General features: G+C 39.3%; 1 protein-coding gene across 7 annotated transcripts in view; it reads right to left on the bottom strand.

Annotated features, from left to right (window-relative positions):
- Positions 1-21,108, bottom strand: part of SOX5 (SRY-box transcription factor 5) — an 881,700-nt gene that overhangs the window by 125,187 nt on the left and 735,405 nt on the right. For all 7 annotated transcript variants that reach the window (XM_075069816.1, XM_075069799.1, XM_075069812.1 and 4 more), the window contains one exon: positions 14,672-14,792. In XM_075069816.1, the coding sequence (XP_074925917.1) occupies positions 14,672-14,792 (121 nt within the window). The remainder of the gene's footprint in view (positions 1-14,671; positions 14,793-21,108) is intronic.

Genomic DNA, 21,108 nt, shown 5'->3' with positions numbered 1-21,108 from the left:
TGCACTGTGGGATACCGCCTGGAGGCCAATACCGTCGATTTGCGGCCACACTAACCCTAATCCGACATGGCAATACCGATTTCAGCATTACTCCTCTCGTCGGGGAGGAGTACAGAAATCGGTTTAAAGAGCCCTTGATATTGATATAAAGGGCCTCGTTGTGTGGATGGGTGCAGGGTTAAATTGGTTTAATGCTGCTAAATTTGGTTTAAACGCATAGTGTAGACCAGGCCTTAAGCACATACTGATCTTCAATGGGACTTATATGTATGCTTAAAGTTAAGACTGTACTTAAGTGCTTTCCTGAACTGAGGCTGAAGTTATTTTTTCTGTGACACGCAGTCAAGCAGTGTAAAAACCAACATAACCCAGGAATCCTGACACCTAGATTTCTGCACCAGCCACCAGTCCACACTTGTTTTTCTAATTTGGTTTTGATTTTTAATCAAATGATGTTACTGTTCCACATTTTCCAATATTCCCTTCATTTAATTTAGGATTCCATTTCCCGTTCAATATCATTGATTGAATGAAGTGATTCTTTGACTTTAAAATTTTCTAATCTAGAACATCACCCAGTGACAGAAGCAGCTAGTCTTAAAGACAGCTAAGAAAAATATCCCAAAAAAGTAACAGACTCAACATTCATAGCTTTGTGCTACTCCCAGTGCCACAAGAACCTCAAAGGAAAATCCCAGTTTCATTTTGAATGACTGCTTTCTAGAAATGAGCAGATTGTGCAAGTGCCAGCCACATAAGAAACTAAAATTATTTTTTTCCTCAATTCCAAAGAAAAGAGCAATGAATGCTGATGTGCACGGAAGTGTAGTTTTTAAAATACTAAGTTGTGTGGAGCCAGGATCTTGTGTGCTCCATGTTTTCCATGGTCATTATTATTACTGTTGTCATTAATAATTAAAGTATTATTATTATTATTATTTTGGTTGTTGACACATTTCCAGTGCTCCAAAAATATGTTTAGGAACAATATATATATATATATATATGACCCCCAGGAAGCTTTTGGAATCCATAATATTTCTGTTACTTCAATATTACTATGTCTTCCTACCATTATGTGCTAGGATTTTAAAATTCATTTTATTAAGTGAAGTAGCCCTTGTCTGCTATAGACTTTTGTTTCTTCAAATATTTCCCACCATCACAACTCCTGTGGCTAATCTATACTAATACTCCCATGGTTGCAACTGACCCAATGTAAGAATACTGGGAAAGTTTAGGCTAGGTACAGTAATGAGTAGAGGCAGTCTCAGACTTCATTGTTCTAAGTACTGTACACACACATAGCAAGAGATTGTCTCTGCCTCTTAAAAAGACAAAACAAACAAAGAGTAGGAGGGGAAAATAAGAGAGGGGAACTGACTTGCCCAGTGAATGTCACACAGCAGGCCAGAGAAGAGACTAAACCCAGATCTCCTGACTCCTAAACCAATACCCGCTCCACTGGAGAGCACTGCCTCTCTAAGCTGTCCTTAACATTTCTCCTGAACTGGCATTTAGATTTGTCTGAGCAGTTGTATTTAATGCTTAACACATTTTCGGAAAGTGCATTTCTTAAGCATTTTATTAATGCTTCAGTAAATATCTCATTTTTAGATCTAAACGGTCCTTTTCCCAAGTGCTGGGAACTTTTTAGGAATGGGAAACAAGATAGTCAGCTATTAGAAACAGCTATTTCCAAACCAGGCATACGCTTGTATTACTCAAACAATCCACTTTCAAACAGTAGTATTATACTGAAGCTAATCTACTAAATGCAATCACAACATACTGTTGTATTACAATCAGGAAGGAATTAGTGGCTACCAGTCTCCCTTTATTTTTTAGACAACAGCCAAAAACACAGATTTTGGGAGGCTCCTTTAAGTTCCAAACTATCAGCTACAATTCCTGGACTTTTGCTATAAAACAAATGTTAAAGTCAGGTATTTGCTATATTTTTGTTTTTTTTTAAAAACCAGAGGGAAGGGTCTGGAATGGAGCAAGGGGTGGAATTTGCATCTTAAGAGAAAAGGTAGAAATGATTTGATTACCTGCTAATTTCCTCTTAATTACAAATATACTTATTTCCCACCTGCACCACTTAGACAGATAATATAACTCAAACATGACAGAGGTGGAAAGACAGAGCAAGAGAGCCAGGCATGAGAGAGAGGGGTATTACACGGGGAGCTCTAGGTGGGATTAAGGTGTGTTTTAGAGATTGTGGAGGGCACAGGATGGAACAGAGATTTGGGAGTCTGGGAGTGCAGATTGTAGGACCATCCCTCAGAGGGTGATTTCAGGGTTTGTGAAAAAGGGGGAGAAGAGGGAGGAGAAATTGGGGGGGGGGGGGTAATACAAGACCGCAGAGTGACCTGGAAGAGGAAGCAATGCAGTTGCAGAGGAGCATGCAGGCGAGGATGGACCTGGTTTGTGGGAGAATGAGGGTGAGGGGGACTTGGGTGGTTAGTGTGGAGCAGAAGGGAGTGTAGGGGGAAGTCGTCTCTGGCTGATGCACAGACACTGTAACAGATCGTCTGATTTGCAAACCGCTGCAGAAGCTGCCTTGGGAGACTACTCAGTGGCCAAAGTGCTGAGATTGGTTCCAGTGTTGTAGAGTATAATTCTTTTTCAAAATATGAAGAAGATGGCAGAGGTGAGACCTATGAGAGCATGGAGCCTCTTGGAGGCATATGGGGAAAAAGGCAACTGAAGAAACTGGAATCTCCTGATGTGAATCCAATGCTTTCTATAAAAACATGTAGGGTAAAATGTTCAAAAGCATCTAAGTGACCGAGGAGCCTAAGTCCCCATTCACTTTCAATGGGACATAAGCCCCTGCATGCCCAAGTCACTTTTGAAAATAAGACAAACACCCAAGTCACATAGCCACTTCTGAAAATTTTACCTGCATAGACCAGGCTTTTTCATCCTTTGTTTCAAGGATGAGCCGCTCCTCTCCTTTCCTGCCTATCTATACATTATCACTGGTCTCCTTCTCTGCTGTGCGGACCTGATCTTTGATATTCCCTTCACTCCCGCTTTGTTCTCATGTCCCACAAGCAGCTCGCTCTCTTTGCCTCTTCTCCTGGAATCTTTTCCCTGGTCCTTTATGCCCTACAACAGCGATATTCCGACTGAGACTCGCGAGCTGCAAGTGGCTCTTTAATATGTCTCATGCACTTCTTGGCAGCACATGATATTAAAACACTGTGTGATTTAATTATTAACCAATCTAAGTTATTAAGTAAGCAGGATGATTTTACTATGCTATTAACCAATTGTAATTGATAAAATAATAACACTTAGTCAGTCATTTTGTGTAAAATACACACACACGCACATACGTATATACTAAATATTCCCCATCATACTGTTTAAATATTAATATATAGTACTATAGTACAGGGGTTGGCAACCTTTCAGAAGTGATGTGCCGAGTCTTCATTTATTCACTCTAATTTAAGGTTCGCGTGCCAGTAATACATTTTAACGTTTTTAGGTCTCTTTCTATAAGTCTATACATATACAACTAAGCTACTGATGTATGTAAAGTAAATAAGGTTTTTAGAATGCTTAATAAGCTTCATTAAAAATGAAATTAAAATGCAGAGCCCCAAGACCGGTGGCCGGGACCCAGGCAGTGTGAATGCCACCGAAAATCAGCTCGCTTGCCGCCTTTGGCACGTGTGCCATAGGTTGCCTACCCCTGCTATCGTACATGAAACAATGAATTCACACTACTGTGTCTCTTTTGGGTAACGCAGATCAGTAAACTGGCTCCTGAACCACTGAGGTCTGAATGTCACTGCCCTACAACCTTCCCATTCTTAAAACCCACCTTCAGTCACAGTCCCTCAAACAACAATCTTCTAAGGCCTTCTCTACATGAGAGAGTTGCACTGGTTTAACTTGTCAGCTTTTAAATAGATTTCAGTTAAACCAGTACAAACCCTTGCATTATACATTCTGTTTTCAGTTTAAGAGTGGCTTGTTTTAGTTTAGCTTTAATTGATTCGTAAGCAATTTAAGCAAAACTGACTTAAGCCCAGTTAAAACTGAAATATCCTTTTGTACCACAGTCTTTTGCACTGGCTTAACGAAATCAGTTTAAAATCATACCTTAAATAAACACCAAAGAAACTTATGAACTTAAGTTCCATGTTCAAAAGTAATTTAGACACTTAGGAATCTAAGGGTATGTCTACACTATGAAATTAGGTCAAATTTATAGAAGTCGTTTTTTTAGAAATCATCTTTATACAGTTGATTGTGTGTCCCTCCACGCAAAATACTCCAAGTGCATTAAGTTGGCAGACTGCGTCCATAGTACTGAGGCTAGTGTCGACTTCTTGAGCGTTGCACTGTGAGTAGCTATACCACAGTTCCTGCAGTCTCCGCTGCCCATTGGGATTCTGGTTTGAGATCCCAATGTCTGATGGGGCAAAAACAGTGTCGCGGGTGGTTCTGGGTACATGTCATCAGGCCCCCCCCTCTTGCTCCCTCCCTCCCTCCACGAAAGCAACGGCGGACAATCGTTTTGCGCCTTCTTTCCTGGGTTACCTGAGCAGACATCATACCACGGCAAGCATGGAGCCCACTCAGCTCACCGTCACCGTACGTCTCCTGGGGGCTGGCAGACGTGGGACTGCATTGCTACGCAGCAGCTCATTGCCTTTTGGCATCAGACTGTGCATTACGATTGGTAGCCATTGTCGTCATATTCCTGGGTGCTCTTTTAACCGCCCTCGGTGAGGTCGGTCAGGGGCGCCTGGGCAGACATGGGAGTGACTCAGCCAGGTCATTCCCATGTTCTGCTGAGCACCCAAGAGCTGATGATGGCTTGTAGTTGTACTGCACTGTCTGCTGCTAGCCTAAGATGTAAAAGATAGATGGATCAAAACAAGAAATTGACCAGATTTGTTTCGTGAAATCAACGGCCTGTTAAACCCAGGGTTTTGAGTTCAATCCTTGAGGGGGCCATTCTGTGTGACAGTTGTTTGTGTTTCTCCTTGATGCAAAGCCACCCCTTTTGTTGATTTTAATTCCCTGTAAGCCATGTCATCAGTCGCCCCTCCCTCCGTCAGAGCAACAGCAGATAATTGTTTCGCGCAAAACCAGGCGAGGAGGCGATGGCAGCGTGGTGATGAGTGGGACGTGATCATAGACTTCGCACAAAGTACGGGCCGGGCAATGTGCCCCGGCAATGTGCACATCATGCTGATGAGCTCTGCATGAGCTCTGCAAACACGCTGGCCAAACAGGAAATGAAATTCAAAAGTTCGCGGCCCTTTTCCTATCTATCTGGCCAGTGCATCTGAGTTGAAAGCGCTCTCCAGAGCGGTCACAATGGAGGACTCTGCGATAGCTCCCGGAGACCAATACAGTCGAATTGCATCCACACTATTCCAAATTCGACCCGGCAAGGCCGATTTCAGCACTAATCCCCTCGTCGGAGGTGGAGTAAAGAAATCGACTTAAAGAGCCCTTTAAGTCGGAAAAAAGGGCTTTGTCATGTGGACAGGTCCAGGATTAAATTGAGCTAACGCTGCTAGATTCGACCTAAAGTTGTAGTGTAGACCAGGCCTGAGTCCTGTTGATTTTCAAAAGAGACTTAGGTCCCTAACTGCATAAGTCACTTTTGAAAATGAGATTTAGGGCCCTAAATTACTTTAAATGCTTTTGATTATTTTATCCAAGATCTAATATTTTGTAAAGAATATATAAAAAAATTCATAATTTAAAAGAAAATCCCTTAGGAACTAACATAGTGTTAAAATCATAACCTGTTTCATTTAATTTCTTCTTCTCTCATGCTGTAATCTCTTCCAGTGTCCTGTCTTCTTATAAGCTACAAGCTCTTTAGAGCTACCAGCTCTTTTGTGTTATTCATAAGGCTATGATTTAGCAATTTTTAGTAAAAGTCATAGACAGATCATGGGCAATAAACAAAAATTCACAGCCCATGACTTGTCCATGACCTTTACTATAAATACCTGACTAAATCTTAGCTGGTGGGCCTGGGGTGCCGCTGCTCTGGGAGGTCCCCGAGGGGCCTCTGCTCTGGGGGGCCCCCAAGCCCAGCCCCAGCGGCCACTACTCAGGCTATCTGCAGGGCCAGTGGCTGCTCCCAGGGCCACGGTTCTGGCTACCCCTGGACTACTGCTCAAGTAGTCCCTGGAGCCAGCCACACTGGAACATTCCAGCAGTGGCCAGTGTGGCTGGCTGTAGGGCTGCTCCACCAGCCACTGCAGAAGTCGTGACTTCCGCAACTTCTGTGACAGACACACAGTCTTACTTATTTGCTACATAAATCCAGCTACACCCTAATGTTAAATAATAATGTTTTGACACAGAATATCAGGGTTGGAAGGGACTTCAGGAGGTGATCTAGTCTAACCCCCTGCTCAAAGCACAAATCCCCAATTTTATTTTATTATTATTATTATTATTTTGTCCCAGATCCCTAAATGGCTCCCTCAAGGATTGAGCTCATAACCCTGGGTTTAGCAAATCAATGCTCAAACCACTAAGCTATCCCTCCCCTGTAAGTCTTAGGTTGCACTTCCTTATAGAAACAACTAGAACAGGTTAAAAATTTTTGATGAAATATGTTTTCATTAAAATTGGCCTTTTATCTATTTCATGATTCTTTTCCTATAGTTTTTTCCCCAGTTAAATTAGAAAATGGAAAATTTAACCTTTTTGGTTGTTAAGTTTATTGTTTTTCCACCCCCTCCCCCTTTTCACTGGCAAAAATGGAAATATGAGAAAGATTGGAGGAACGAATGAAAACAGAACAAAAATGAAAAAAACACAAATAAAAAATTTACAAAAACATTGATTAACTGAAGTGTTGCTTCTTTTTAAATCTGTACATTTCCCCCATTTTTGATCAGCTTTAGAAATAGCTCAGTTTAAAAAAATGTTTTTATTACTTAAATATCTTTCTGACGAGTACTCAAAGGAGGTGGGTACAGGCAGGTATGCCACAGCAACACTTCTCACCACTCATTCATACTTGTCCATTTCCACACTTTACTTTGATGGTTCTGATGTGGAAGTAGGGATATTCAAAATACCATGGGAGGACTGGAAATAGATGGGCACTTGGGCACTATTCATAGCTTCTGTCTAGGAGAGAGTGGAGGGCTCAGGCCCAACCAGGGAAGGGTGAGGGGGGGGGAGAGAAAGAGTGAGCAGGTGCCACTGAGGGACCACATGACAGCACGCACCCTGGTATCCTAACTTCCTTTCAGCATACCTATGCACAGTGCCAGTTGCACAGTTTTTTTTTGTTTTTTTTTTTAACTGCGGCCACTGGGAGCTGCGGGCAGCCGTGCAAATGTAAGCAAACTGTCTGGTGGCCCACCAGTGGATTACCCTGATGGGCCACGTGCAGCCTGTGAACCGGAGGTTGCCCACCAGTGGTGTAGACGTTCCTGCTCAGGTTGGAACCTGGGCTCTGAGACCCTTCCTTCCTTCCCCAGGTTTTAGAGCCTGAGTTCCAGCCTGAGAGGGAATGTCTCCACTGCTATTTTTTGTGCCATAACACGAGCCTGAATTTGTAGACCTGGGCTTCAAGATATGCTGTCACAGGGATTTTTGTTGTTATTGTTTGTTTGTTTGTTTGTTTTTGCAGTGTAGATGTACTTTATTTAGGTACTCAAATATAGATGTAGGGTATGTCCACACAGTCCGTGGCAGTAAAATCTCTCAGCTCAGGTCAACAGACTCAGGTAAGCAGGGCTCACGCTAGTGCTCTAAAAACAGCCATGTAGACAGCACTTTGAAGTTGTGGCTCAGGCTGAGGCTCTGGCTCTGGCTCTGAAGCTTGGGGGGTGGGGTAGGGTTCAAAGCCCAAACTCCAATATGAGCCACAGCTTCAAAGTACTGTCTAGACAGCTATTGTCAGAGTGCTAGCGCAGCCCCACTAGCCCGTGTCTGTCAAATCAGGCTGGGATGCTCGCTGCTGGGGGCTCGTCGACATTCTCCCAGGGACTCAATTTTAGGCACCAGTTTTGGCCCAGCAATTGAATTGAAACCACCAACTTCTTATTACAGAAGTCACTATTTTCTCTATTTCAGATTTATTAAAGGTACCGTAAGAGCCTCCCCCTGCACTTCTGATTTGGCAATTTTACTTGTAACTGAAACACAAATCTCCAGCGGTTGTTCCCCATCAAGATACTTTTAGTTCAGTGTCCAACACTATAGCAGTGACACATTCCCACAGAGCATACTGGGCACATTCTTTACCACAAAGCATCTAAATCTTGCTGTGCCAATCCACAGTTTTAAATTTTTTTTTTCTTATTTTGGGAGAGGGGAAGATGAGAGTTTAGTCATATGATCATTCTTTTCCAAGGCGCAATCAGTAGCTCTAAAAGATGATTAACATCCTTACAAAGAAACTACAGTATGTGGTCCTGATAACACATGGCTCCTATTTTTGTCATTCTGATAAAAGCGTACCATGTCAATCTTCTTTTCTTGTGATTTGGTGGTTGTCATTGACCTGTATGTCAGCTGATACAGCTGACACAGTTAAATCAGAAATTAGCATGCAGTCTCTTTAGAAGCCAGACACATGGACCCTGCGTACAAGAGAAATTATAAATATAGCCCACATGATAACCCATTAAACAATGAAACATGTGACTAACTAAAAAATAGAGATACATCAGCAAATATGCCCAAGGAAGTTTATGGTATTTAACGCCTAAACATTAATTGTACTGTACTGTATGAGGAACCAATTATCGGAGAGTTTCATTTTTATTAGATGTAGAAAATACTGTTCAGAAAATGGAGGAACAGTAAATTCAGCACATTTTATTAGGCTTGGCTTGTCCACTTTCTCACACATTTATGCCTATTTTAAGGGGTAATTAGATATTTCATCAATACTTTTGTGTGCTTATTTTATTTAGGAAATTTCCAGCCTCAATGAGCTGAAATACAACAAACATACAATATACCTATTGTATATTCACATTTTTTCCCAATTGGATATGGCTGAAGCCGTGATTAAAGTGCTTTCCAAAAAACCCAAGTGGATGACATCTGATTGGGAACACAATATGATTTGTTACAACAAATTTTCCATAGGGGGGAGGGAGGAAAGGGCAAAGAAAAAGAAAAACAGGTTTTGTTTCCTAAATTTGGTATGTGGCCATAAAAATAACATAGGTACCAGCAAGTAAAACACCACCTAGGAGCTGTTCTGAGAACTAGTGAATAATCTAGAAAATATATTTGGTAGCAAATCCCCCCTTCAAAACTTTTGTAGTAGTAACTACCATTTCTGGAAACAAAACAAAACTGAAAAAACTATGTCACTCAAATGGTCTCAGGAATTTCAGCTTAGAACACTAAATGTGTTGTTGACCCACTAAGCAAGCAGCATTTCTCGCACTGGATTGCTTCAATCACAAGTGGGAGGGGGGAGTCCAATGTAAAATGCAACAGTGTGATAGGTTTGTCAACATTTTTATTTTATTTTCTAAAAGCGTTACCAAACATTTAAAGAAAAAAAAAGACAAAGACGCAACGGGGGAAAACTCTCCTAAATAACAATTTGTATTTATTCAATGCCTTTTATTCTGAAGGATGTCAACATTTTTATCAAAGTATGGGTTATATATTATGCGTGTCAGATCAGCCTACACTAAGAGGTGGTGCAGAACTGCACTGCCTAAAAGGGGGCACTAAGAGGCAATCTGTCTGAGAACATTCTGCTCCTCAGGTTTGCTAGGGGATTGTACTTTGTTGCTTACTCTTTGCTGCCTTTTTGGTAAGTGGTTCCTCTAGCAACAGCCTCTCTGCTCTCACAAGCACAAGGGTTGGGTTTCTGTGTGGACCTTACCTGTGCCATACAAAAGGGGATGGAGAGGGAATTCCTTACTCCCTTCCCCTCATTATCAGTTACTTACGGTATAGTAACAAGTTAGCTCTCTCTCTCTCTCTCTACAGATCTATGCATGTGCACATACAAGGAAGAGACATTTTGTTCACCATGGAAAAGAAGCCACCTCTGAAGTATAATACAGCAGCTTTTAAATAGCACACTGCAACATTTCACATCCTAACACTTTGCATTTACATAATATTTTATATTTTCAAAGCACTTTACAAACACTGATTAAATGATCCTCTAAATAAATATCCCATGGCTGCCAGTGTTTTAACTACCATGACATCAAACTTTGCCCAGGTCTACACAATAGGGGGCAAATCCTGGGCCTAATGAAGTCAACAGCAAAAGTCCCTTGACTTCAATAGGGTCAGGATTTCCCCCACAGTGGTCGAAATGCTGGAACCATGAGTGCTTCACCTACACAGGAGATCCCACTCTTGCTATCACCAGTGAAACTGAAAGCAACAGTGAGATATTTTAGGGTTAAAGAGTACAGTATAGGGAAAGTCAGAGCATTTAAATTACTTGCTTAAAATCACACAGCACATCGGTGTCAGAGATCAGGAGTTCGGCCACTATTCTGGAGAAGCAGTAGTCTGGCTCTTATCCCTGTGTCTGGTACACTAGGGCAACATACCTGATTGAAACTATGGGGAGGATGTATTAGAGTAATTTGGTGAAGATGTTGGGATTATCACATCACAATTTTAGAGGACCAGAACTAGTCACAATCTTCATTTTATTTCTCATCCTAAATGTATATGGCATTTCATTATTCATCAAAAGCAGATGTCATGCACAAAACATTTTAGGATTTCAGTTTTTAATAATAAACTCTTAATGTTTAGCAAAGAGATGACCAATGAATAGCCACACTGGCACTTCTTTTTCTACTAAGAAACAACTGCTTTGGTTATAAATAATTAATATTAAACGTTTAAAGCAATTACACTACATTTAGGAAGCAACCAGAACCAGGGATCAAGAACTCTGCTTCGTTTTCCTAATAGAAATCCAATATTAATAGAAGCTTCTAATCCAAGCCCAAGAGCTTTATGCTTCTTTCTGCCAACTTTAACACTACACAATATGCTGCAGAGAAAGGAAAGGAAGTGTCAACTTGTTTAAATGGTCCATTATGAAATATAAACCATCTGTTTAAAAAAATATAACAAAACAAGAAATTCCCAATTAAAATTTGTTAGGAGGAAAAAGCTCCAGGTAGTGCATTGAACTAGAAGTCAGGAAACATGGATTCTATAATCTGCTCTGCCATCTCACCTTGGGCAAATCACTTAATCTTGCTGCCTCAGTTTACCCATCTGTAAAACAGGAATGATCATACTTACATACCTTTGCAAAGCACTGTGAGAGCCGTGGATAAAATCAATCTATTTAAATACGAGTTATTAATTAATTATCATCATATTGTTATTAATATCTCAACACACCAGAACATAGTACTAATCAGACAGTGAATCTACAGTGGACAAGCTCCTCTTACAACAGCATGTCAGAGCAGCTCTTCAGTGAATTTAAAGAAGTAAATGAAAATTAGAAAATAGCATTTTTCTCACCAAAATGACCCCCGCCCCAAGTGTCCTTTTGGTCCTTTGGGGTATACAATTTGAAGGGTAGGCTGAGGAATTTGACCACATAATTCTCACTGAAGCTAATGGGAGACATATAGATAAAACTCTAGGAAACCAGGCACTACTGTTGGCCAGGAGAACCATAAAGGGAAAGCAACTACAGAGTGTTTAACTAGATTAGTCTCGCCGTCCAAGTTGAATGAGACAAAGAGTAGTATTGAATAAGATATTCATACGTCTTCCTGTTTCAGTAATCTAAGGTGTTACTTGTAGCACAAAGGATCTCCTTTGCAAGATGTGGGTTTTAACTTTCAAGAAGCGAGTGGTGATTTGAGGTACTTGAGAGTCTTTATGGAGGCCTGACTTTCAGAGAGCAGGGTACAGCACCTTCTGAAAATTGGGCACTTTTCCGGTGTCTCAAACTTGGCAACCAATAATCAAGGCATCCAAAATCACTAATTCCTTTTTGAAAATGTAGGCCATGGTTTTTATCTAGATAAAACTCCTCCCGCCCTCCCCCCAAAGCTATAAATTCCCCATTGTGGGTAAATGCTAAATACAAAACTTGCTAACATGTGGTTCTTACCTGTTTGTCAATAAAACTAAGGGTCTCATGCAGTTTTTCGTTTCTAAATGCAAATTATGAAAGCTAGCAAATAACAGAATTGTCACTTGGGAAGTCTATAAATCAGTCTTGTAAAATTTTCATGAAAATTGTTCAGCCCAGGCTTAAAGAATAAAATTTTCAAAAGTACCTGAATGACTTGGAAACTTAAATCCCATTTTCTAAAGTTACTTAGGCAAATGGGGCTAGATTTTCAAAGGCATTTTAGGTGCCTAAAAATGCAGATAGGAACATAGTGGGATTTTCAAAAGTGCCTAACCAGGTTAGATGCCTAACATGGAAATCAGTAGAAGTTAAGATAACCTGCTTAGGCCCTTTTGAAAATCCCATTTGGCACCTGTCTGTATCTTTAGGTGCCCCAAAATAACTTTGAAAATCTGATCAATGAGATCCTAAGTCTATGTGAAAGTCAATGGGACTTAGGCTCCTAAGTGCCTAGGTCACTTTTGAAAATAGAATGTAGGTTCCTAAGTCACTTTAAGCACTTTTGAAAATTTTACCCAAAATCTTGTCTGCCGTCTACCATGACTTTACCATGACCAATGACAGAAATGGGGGAGAGAAGGGTAGAAGGAGAGAGTTGTTTTAATTGCCTCTCAAAAACCATTACTTGATGGGACCACATTACAGTTTTTTAGGCTGCTATATTTTTCACTGCTACAAGCTTTCTAGTATAACTAAGCCAATATATGTTATTGTTTACATTAAATTGTGAGCTAAAAGAAAAAAAATCCTTTGGACTATTGATCACTTCCCCTCAGCTTCTCATTCAAACTCAGTCAAACATGCCAGGGGAATCAGCAAACAGAGAGCTGTCTTTTTCCACTGGCTTCTGCTCAATCTTAGACCTTGGCATGCTGTTAATTTTAAGCCTTATTGCCAGGAAGAGCAGCAGCATTTTTCAGTTTTTTTTATTTCCAAGGTTACAAAAATGTGTGATGTCATATGAAGTTCATGGATGTGAGGTACCATGTGACCATCCTACTGTTAATTTACTAACAGTTAAAAAATATCAACCCTCTCTCCAAGTCAGACTGCATTAACACAGAACTAATTTAATCTGCCAGATACGTCTAATGGGGTGTTTTCTTGACCTTTTCCAGGCCTACAGTTATGGTAGCATTCATATTCAATGTGGCTTTCGGTTACACATTCTGCAATGTGAATCACTACTTCTCCCATTTGAGAACAAATGGGTGTGAAATCACTGGAAGAAGTGAATGAGCCCATGCTTTGGCACTGCAGCTGCTGAGTGAGGTGAAGTGTTTCGAACAGTGATTTCTCAGTAGTGGTAATAACCTATAGTACACCAAGATGGGTGATGGCCAAAGCGAAAGGGAACTTTGCTCAAAGAAACCCAATATTGGATCTATAAAGTTAGAAAATAAAAGAATCTAAAATTGCAGGACAAAAAGTATCACCAGATAGTCCCTTTGCATTCAAAATTTAATAAACTGCTCCACTGGTGAGCACTGCGTAATGAGAAACAATTGACAAATTCATGAGTTAGTCAATGATACAGACGGATACACTGATGCGGACATAATAAAGCTAAACAGATGCACTAAAGAGAGAGAACGGTAAAAGAAGCAAGTCTTAGATAACAAGATATGAAACTGATGTCAGTAGAGTTAGATAAGTACAAATGCATAAAACCAGGTTTATAGAATTTATGCTGTAACTAAATCTATTTGATGAAAGGAAGACATTTGATTTATTTTGAACCTATATTTATTCTTATCTTGTTGACAGGAACAAGAGATCCTATGGAAGGCTTAAATAAAACTGCCAAAAAAAATCAGGATCCTGTAGTGACAATAAAACTTTCAAAGATTAAAAAAATAGATGTTACACAGTTTTTAGTCTTAGGCTCTTGTAAAATATACTTATGCTTTGTGTTAGTCTATCAAATTGAGAGGCATATGCTATCTTTGATCTTTGTACAGAACTCCCATTGAGATGAATGTGAGTTCTATGTGTAGAAAGAGGGTAGAATAGGCCCTTAGTTAACAAAAAGCAAGCAGGCTGCTAGAGGGAAAAACATATTTCCTTACAATAGTGTTGAAATTTATTGGGCCACTTCAAACAACTTCCGTTTTAGATTAAGAGAGGAGGATCTGTACATGACGATGAGCATCTGCCCTTGCTTGTGTTTTGTTTTGTTGCACAGCATAGTCAAAAATTTCAGAAGTAAATAGTGATTGTCAGTGCCCCACCTGACACACTGTAAAGAGATTTTCAGAAAGGGCGGAGCACATGCTATTCGAAAATCAGGCCCTTCAACTTGGGCACTCACATTCACTAGCCGGTTCTGAAATACTTGGCCATTATATCAATGAACTTATTAGTGACCTCTGGGTAAATCTGTCCTCACACTATTCTGTAAATCCTAAATTCAGCTTAGTAGGTCTGTCACCTCAGAGCAGTAGACGTGATATTTCTGATGGTGACTTAGTTCCGCATAACTACTGGACAACCTATTTAAAACTCTGCCCCCTGACCACTTCCAGATTGAAAATCTATAGGACTTACTGCATCCTGCCTTGTAGCTGAAACCAGGAGGAAGGAGGAATCCTTGCTGAGCAGCTGCTGCTAGGGTTCGTTGATCTGGAGGGAACACTGGAATCATCAATGGAGGCATCTGACCTTGAACCTGCTGAACAGAAGGAGGAAAATCAAACCTGGAAAATCTTCTGGAAAACATGCCTGTGTAGTTGCTTATTTATTTTTTTTAGCCAGGTCAGAGTAGAATATACTCCTGTGTTGTGAGGGGTTCCAACAGCATCAACAGTTCAGATGTGCGTTAATTACCATATACCCCAGCACTTAATTACATAAATTGAGGAATACTTATATTTCATTTCACCTTAACAACCACGTCTGCACTTTTATCTGTCTTCTCCATGTGACAGTAAGATATTCCACATCACAATGTTGCCAAATCACAATCACATACATAGAACATTTCCTCTCAAATGATTAATAATAATAATAATAATTGGAGATATACCTATCTCCTAGAACTGGAAGGAACCTTGAAAGGTCATCAAATCCAGCCCCCTGTGTTCACTAGCAGGACCAAGTAATGATTTTTGCCCTAAAACCCTAAGTGACCCCCTCAAGGATTGAACTCACAAGCCTGGGTTAGGCAGGCCAACGCTCAAACCACTGAGCTATCCCTCCCGCCTCAACACTAAACACTTTGCAAATATTAGACGCGTATGTATGTGTTGGGATATATGCGTGTACGTACACACACATACATGCATGCACAGACACAGACACAGACACGTTCTCGGAGATGGCCACAAAACACAGTTGAAACACTTTGCTCACAAGTGAAATACAGCCACATCTGGAGTGTCGGCTGTTTCATGTTGCACAGCAACACTACACAAAAGTGTAGGGCAGGAAATGAAGACTATTACGTTGCAAGTGAAACTGAAGGGGACTTTAGGCAGGCAGAAAGTTGTCATCCAAATTGGAAACTGGCCATAACACAACAGCTAACACTACTACTTTTGCAAAGTTTTATGCATGTTTTTGAATACTACAGATGATCAGGACATTGTTTTTCCATCTCACATAGAAGAAGAGAAAATTGTTTGGTAACTGAAGTCATCAGCAGAATAACTGGTTTTAACAAAAAAACTACACCAATAAATGAAACTTTGCCTTTCAGGAGATCAATAAGTAAAGGGAAGGAAACACTTACAAGAGAGGTCATCAAGATTGACCACAGGATTGTGGAGCAGAGGCATAAGAGATGTAGATAGGCTGTTATAGATAAACATTTGGTTCATGGTGTGATGTATGCAGCCAGAGGCAACACCTGGGGCGGGGCACACAGAGTCATGTGCTCCCCCCCAGATTTCCTGCTTGGCTTGTACTGAGCATGCTCAGTAATATCTGCTGAAGCCGCTGCCCCTCTTCCCTCACTGTCCGCAGGTACGGGTCCTCTCTGTTTGCAGCATTAAGAATGGCAGTAACTCTGTGGGTGGTTATTGCACCTTTACAGCCTGGGACATCCTGTAAGACGAAGCTCACAAGACGTATTGGTTAGAAATTGCTGCAGTTGGAGATTGAACTCAAGACTGAAGCTATGCTAGATGTAGCGCTAATTACTGTGTTAGCCTGACTGACTTTGGCTGTTACTTTATTCTTCTTGTTGCTATTCTGATCTAGTTAGTTAACAAGGCATATTTGGATTTTGGAAGACATAAAATATAAAATGCTATTTCTTCCTCCTTACATTCAACCAGTCTGGAAGTGTCCCACTTCTGCCTTGATATATATATATATTTAAGACAAAGTAACTGTATTCTTTTAGAACAAAAATGAACAGCCGTGTGGAATTTTTGCATAGTACTCTTCTTCGGCAAGAAGCCATGGAACTTTTTTTTAAACGGTTTCCAGGGATGAAAGTGACTTTGCCAAGCAAAGAAGCTTCAAAACAGGACTCAAAAACACTAATAGAAAGACAGATGGTTCTACTAAAAGCTTCGCTGCCAAAAAAAAAAATGTTTAAAAAAAAAAAGGTGAAAAAATGGAGTGATGTTATTGAAGCTGACTGCAAAGTTCTCTGATGACTGCAAATACTCTTGTCCCATTGCAAGTGTTAACTCTGCCTCCAGGGCTAACATAACCAAAGCACCACACACACACACACACACAATTGTCATTGCCAAGTCCACAACATAACACAAGTCTGCATTTGATTCCAAGTGACTGCCTGACACGCTAGCAAAACATTTCAGTAAAAAATCCTCCCATTTAGGAAAACGTCTACAGGAAAATGCCCTTTTTTCTAAAAACTGGCTGTCACATTTTTTTTTTCAAATTCTCCCTCCAAATTACACCCTGTAAGGGGGCCTAAGGACCCTTTGACTTTAATGACACAAACACAGTTGTATAAAGGAGATAAGACTGCGGAGAGGTGAGGACGGTTTGCATGGATACAGAAATAACCCAGTCAAAACAATGTAATTTCCATTCCAACCTGGAAGATATGTAGCACTGCTCTAATACTTGCACTTATTTCCTCCCAAAAATAAGGGCCAATGTCATTTCATTTTAATCAGATTACTTGATACAATATAAAATGCATATATTATGACTGACCCTTCCTATGTCTTATTTAACTATTGAATTTTAACTTTTATACCATGTATGTTTACTGTTACCTACTGTTGCTAGGATACAACTTTTTGAAGTAGTAGATAATTCAGACCCTCTCTTTTCAGTTTTTCTCTTCAAGGTTTTCTTTATTTTTTTTAAGCTAATGCCTTGTTATTCACATTTGTCTAATAACAACTTGTCAGATGGCTACTGTTCTTTCAAAAAAAAAAAATAAACCCCTTCTTGATACTAGATTTACAGTTTGAATGCAACTGACCCCAAATCAGGGCTAGTTTCAGACGTTGCCTTTTGCTCTACTAATGTATAAAGATAATGAAAGTAAATACACACATTTATATGTACATAATTTTATACAAGTCTATATACTTTATAGTATCCCTCTCTCTCCCCCATTCATAGGCGACTTCTTAGGTGTAAATTCCTCAGAGAAGGGATTACAGGTTAAATCCTGACCCACTGAAGTCAATGGCAAAGTTCCCATTGATTTCAATGAGCCAGAATTTCATCCTGATTCTTCATATGCATTTTTTACAGTGCCTAACACAGTTCCAATCCTGAGTAGGACCTCTGGATGTTGCTGCAATATAAATATCATCACCACATGACTTCTAAATTTATCAAATGGCTCTGCAATCTACCTTATAACAGTACACCACTTTTCAGGTATCCAGAACTACTATTCTATTATATGATAGATTGTACAGGCATGTGATAAATTGAAAAGCCATGTGATAAACTGCAGTTATGCATCTTTTACTGACTCATCTTCACCCTGCCCACTTATTTGTCTGCCCCAAGACTCATTCTAACATTCCAAACCACTCAGTAACTGTAACTAAACACCTAAAAAAAAACCCAATTAAAAAACCTCAGCAACCTGCTAGAGAAAGAGTTCTTTCCTCTGCCTCACCCCCCCCCACCTCCTGCCAGTGTAGAATTGCTCCATCAAAACAAATCTGATACATATAATGTCACACAACTAGAAATGAGTATTTAAAAAAAGAAGATTCCTAGCTTTTCAATATGAGTCATGGTACTTGCTTCCTACCCTGGAAAGTACTGAGACATTGGACTGAAGTCATGCCATTATAATGCAGAGAAAAGCTACTTTTTGTGTGTGCCATTTTTAGAGGTGCTTAATGTATATTAGTTTTATTTCTTCTTTCCTTCTGAGCCATGTCCCACTGGACTGGTGGTAAAGAAAGAAGCTGTGATACAACAAATAATCCCAATACAATTTTTAAACACACTCTAAAACATACGTAAGCTACCTTTATTGTAACATATTTGGAACATATAGAATATTTGCTGGTGTATGCATGGTATGAAGGTTTTCTTAGTGCTCATTTAGCATGAACTACTTAATTTATCCTTAGATTCAGTGCTTGTGTATAACAGTTATTAGAGTGAAGAGAATATTGGTCATTTTAAGATCAGGTAGGCTGTTCAGAATATCTGAAGCATTCCCTTCTCCGCTCCCTCACCTCTAAATACCCTCCTTTTCAAGGTTTGTTTCATTATGAAAAGTCTGTATTTTTATGCAAATATTTCAGTATTTGCAATTCCTATCAGAGAGGGGACACACAATAAGCAAAAAAAAGTCAAAATAAATAAATGAAATAACCTAAGGGGGAAAAACCACCTCACGTGATAAAACTTATTAATTTATTTTCAAAGCTCTTGGATTTCATTAAGAGGCCCCCTACACCCCAAAATAAAATAAAGTAAAATAAAATAAATAATTATTTTTCTTTGTCCCAATACCCTTCTCCCCTCAATGGAACTTAATATGATTATCAAAGGATATGAAATACTTGGAATCTTATTGATGACAGAATGAGAAAATATGGGAATACTGAACTATAACATAAGCAAGTCACTATACAAGAGCATAGATATTTTCATTCATGCACCCCAGCCTGGTAATTTTGGAAGGAAGTTCCATGTTTATGATGAAAGGAGAACACATGCTGCTCAAAAGTTTGGACTATCAGAAGTAGCCCCTGAGAAATGGGCTGTAGACAGAATGTAGGAGAGGCAGGAAGGGTTATCACATGGTTGTGCAACTGAGGACACAGACACTACACCACCATCTATATATTATTATTAGTTCTATTAAAATTGTTCCTAGTGCCCAAACCAAGACCAGGACTCAATTGTATTAGGAACTGTAAATACACAAGGTAAGAGAGAGAGTTCTTGCCCTGAAGAGTTTATAATTTAAATATAAGATACAATAAGAGTGGATGAAAGAAAATATTATTATTCCTACTTTACGGATGGGGAATTGAGGCACAAAGAAACATAGGGCCAGATTTTTAAAGGTATTTACATGAGTAATGGAATTTTCAAAATCCTAGTAGGTTTCTGTCTGTACCTTTAAGCACCTAAATACCTTCAAATATCTGGCCCTTAGTGATTTGCCCAAGTTTGCACCAGAAGTCTGTTGCAGAGCTGGGAACTGAACTCAGATCTCAAGATTTAGTCCAGTATCTTAATTACAAAATCATATACTTCCTGTCTCTCACATATATAGGATATAAATTATTCTATAGATGTGTATATGACCACACTGGGCACAATTAAAAACTCAGCATTTAGTCTCTCCTATAGTAATTGTGATACTTTGGTCTCTCCTACCTTAGTTGAGGAAAATACCTTGATTATTGCAGTTACCTGGAGCAATAAATAGTTACTAGGTACTGTTGTGCCTTATATACATTTAGATTGCAAGCTCTTCAAGGCAGGGATTGTGTCTTTTTTTATGTACTATGAAATGCCATGCACGCTTTGGGTCACTATATAAATAATTACACACAAAAGCTATATTAAAAGCTACTTTAAGACAGAAAATTTAAGTACTCAGAAGTTAGGAAATACCAGAATTAAGGTTGCCTGTGCAACCTTAATTTGGCCGCCTTGTGGATATGTGTTATGACACAGTTTTTAATTACATGACCACATACTATTTTTTCCCACAGGACACTTGCCTCATTTAGCCAGCTCATAATATTTCTCAAGTAATATATGACCATACTTCTTTTCTATAAATCTAGATATACATATGTAGCATCTGGTATTATTATTTATTTATTTTTTCATTCTTATATACTTACACTAATTTCACAATTGTCCGTTAAATTTTTACAGACATAGACTTTTCTTATTTCCAAGGTTTATATTGTATTACATTTCTGGTACTTATATACCTTACATTTTGAGTTTGATTGCTAGTCCAACTCTCATTAAGTAGTACCTTACTTGACAAATGGTCCCAATGATTTCATTAGTATTACCTGTGGAGAAAGTATTACTCAATATGAGTAAGGATGGCAGATTTGGGTCTTAAAGCAGGACTTCACCTTTACAGATAGATAAAACTCTGAACAGTAGTTCACTACTTTAGTCTCTCACAAGCTGATACCCAGAGAAATACTATTCTGAAAGCCTACAAACATCTTTCTTTAAATTATTTCTTATTTTATTATGTCTTTTTTTATAGAGAAGTGTGGCTAACTTGCTTTTTCATGTGACATAGACATCAAACTGTCTCAGTGAAATCCAAATATTACTTTCCAGAGTACTGGATACACTTAAATTGCCCCTTTAACTTCAGATTGTGTACAGAACCATTTCAAGAGTTAAACGTATTTCTAACTTAATATGAAAACTGAACATTATCATAACGATGGCATAAATATGTAGGTTTGTTTTCAGGAGCTAAGTAATTAATTGTATTAGTATACAGTGCTCTAAAACCACTTACTGCAGGTGAACTATTTACTACTGCGAATAGTCCTATTGGCCTATGGGAGCATTCCTAGTGGAAA

This window comes from Chelonoidis abingdonii, chromosome 1 (assembly GCF_003597395.2).
Source record: "Chelonoidis abingdonii isolate Lonesome George chromosome 1, CheloAbing_2.0, whole genome shotgun sequence".
Taxonomy (NCBI): Eukaryota; Metazoa; Chordata; order Testudines; family Testudinidae; genus Chelonoidis; species Chelonoidis abingdonii.
Note: the sequence above shows the minus strand (reverse complement) of the source record. Positions and strands in the feature narration are given on the sequence as shown.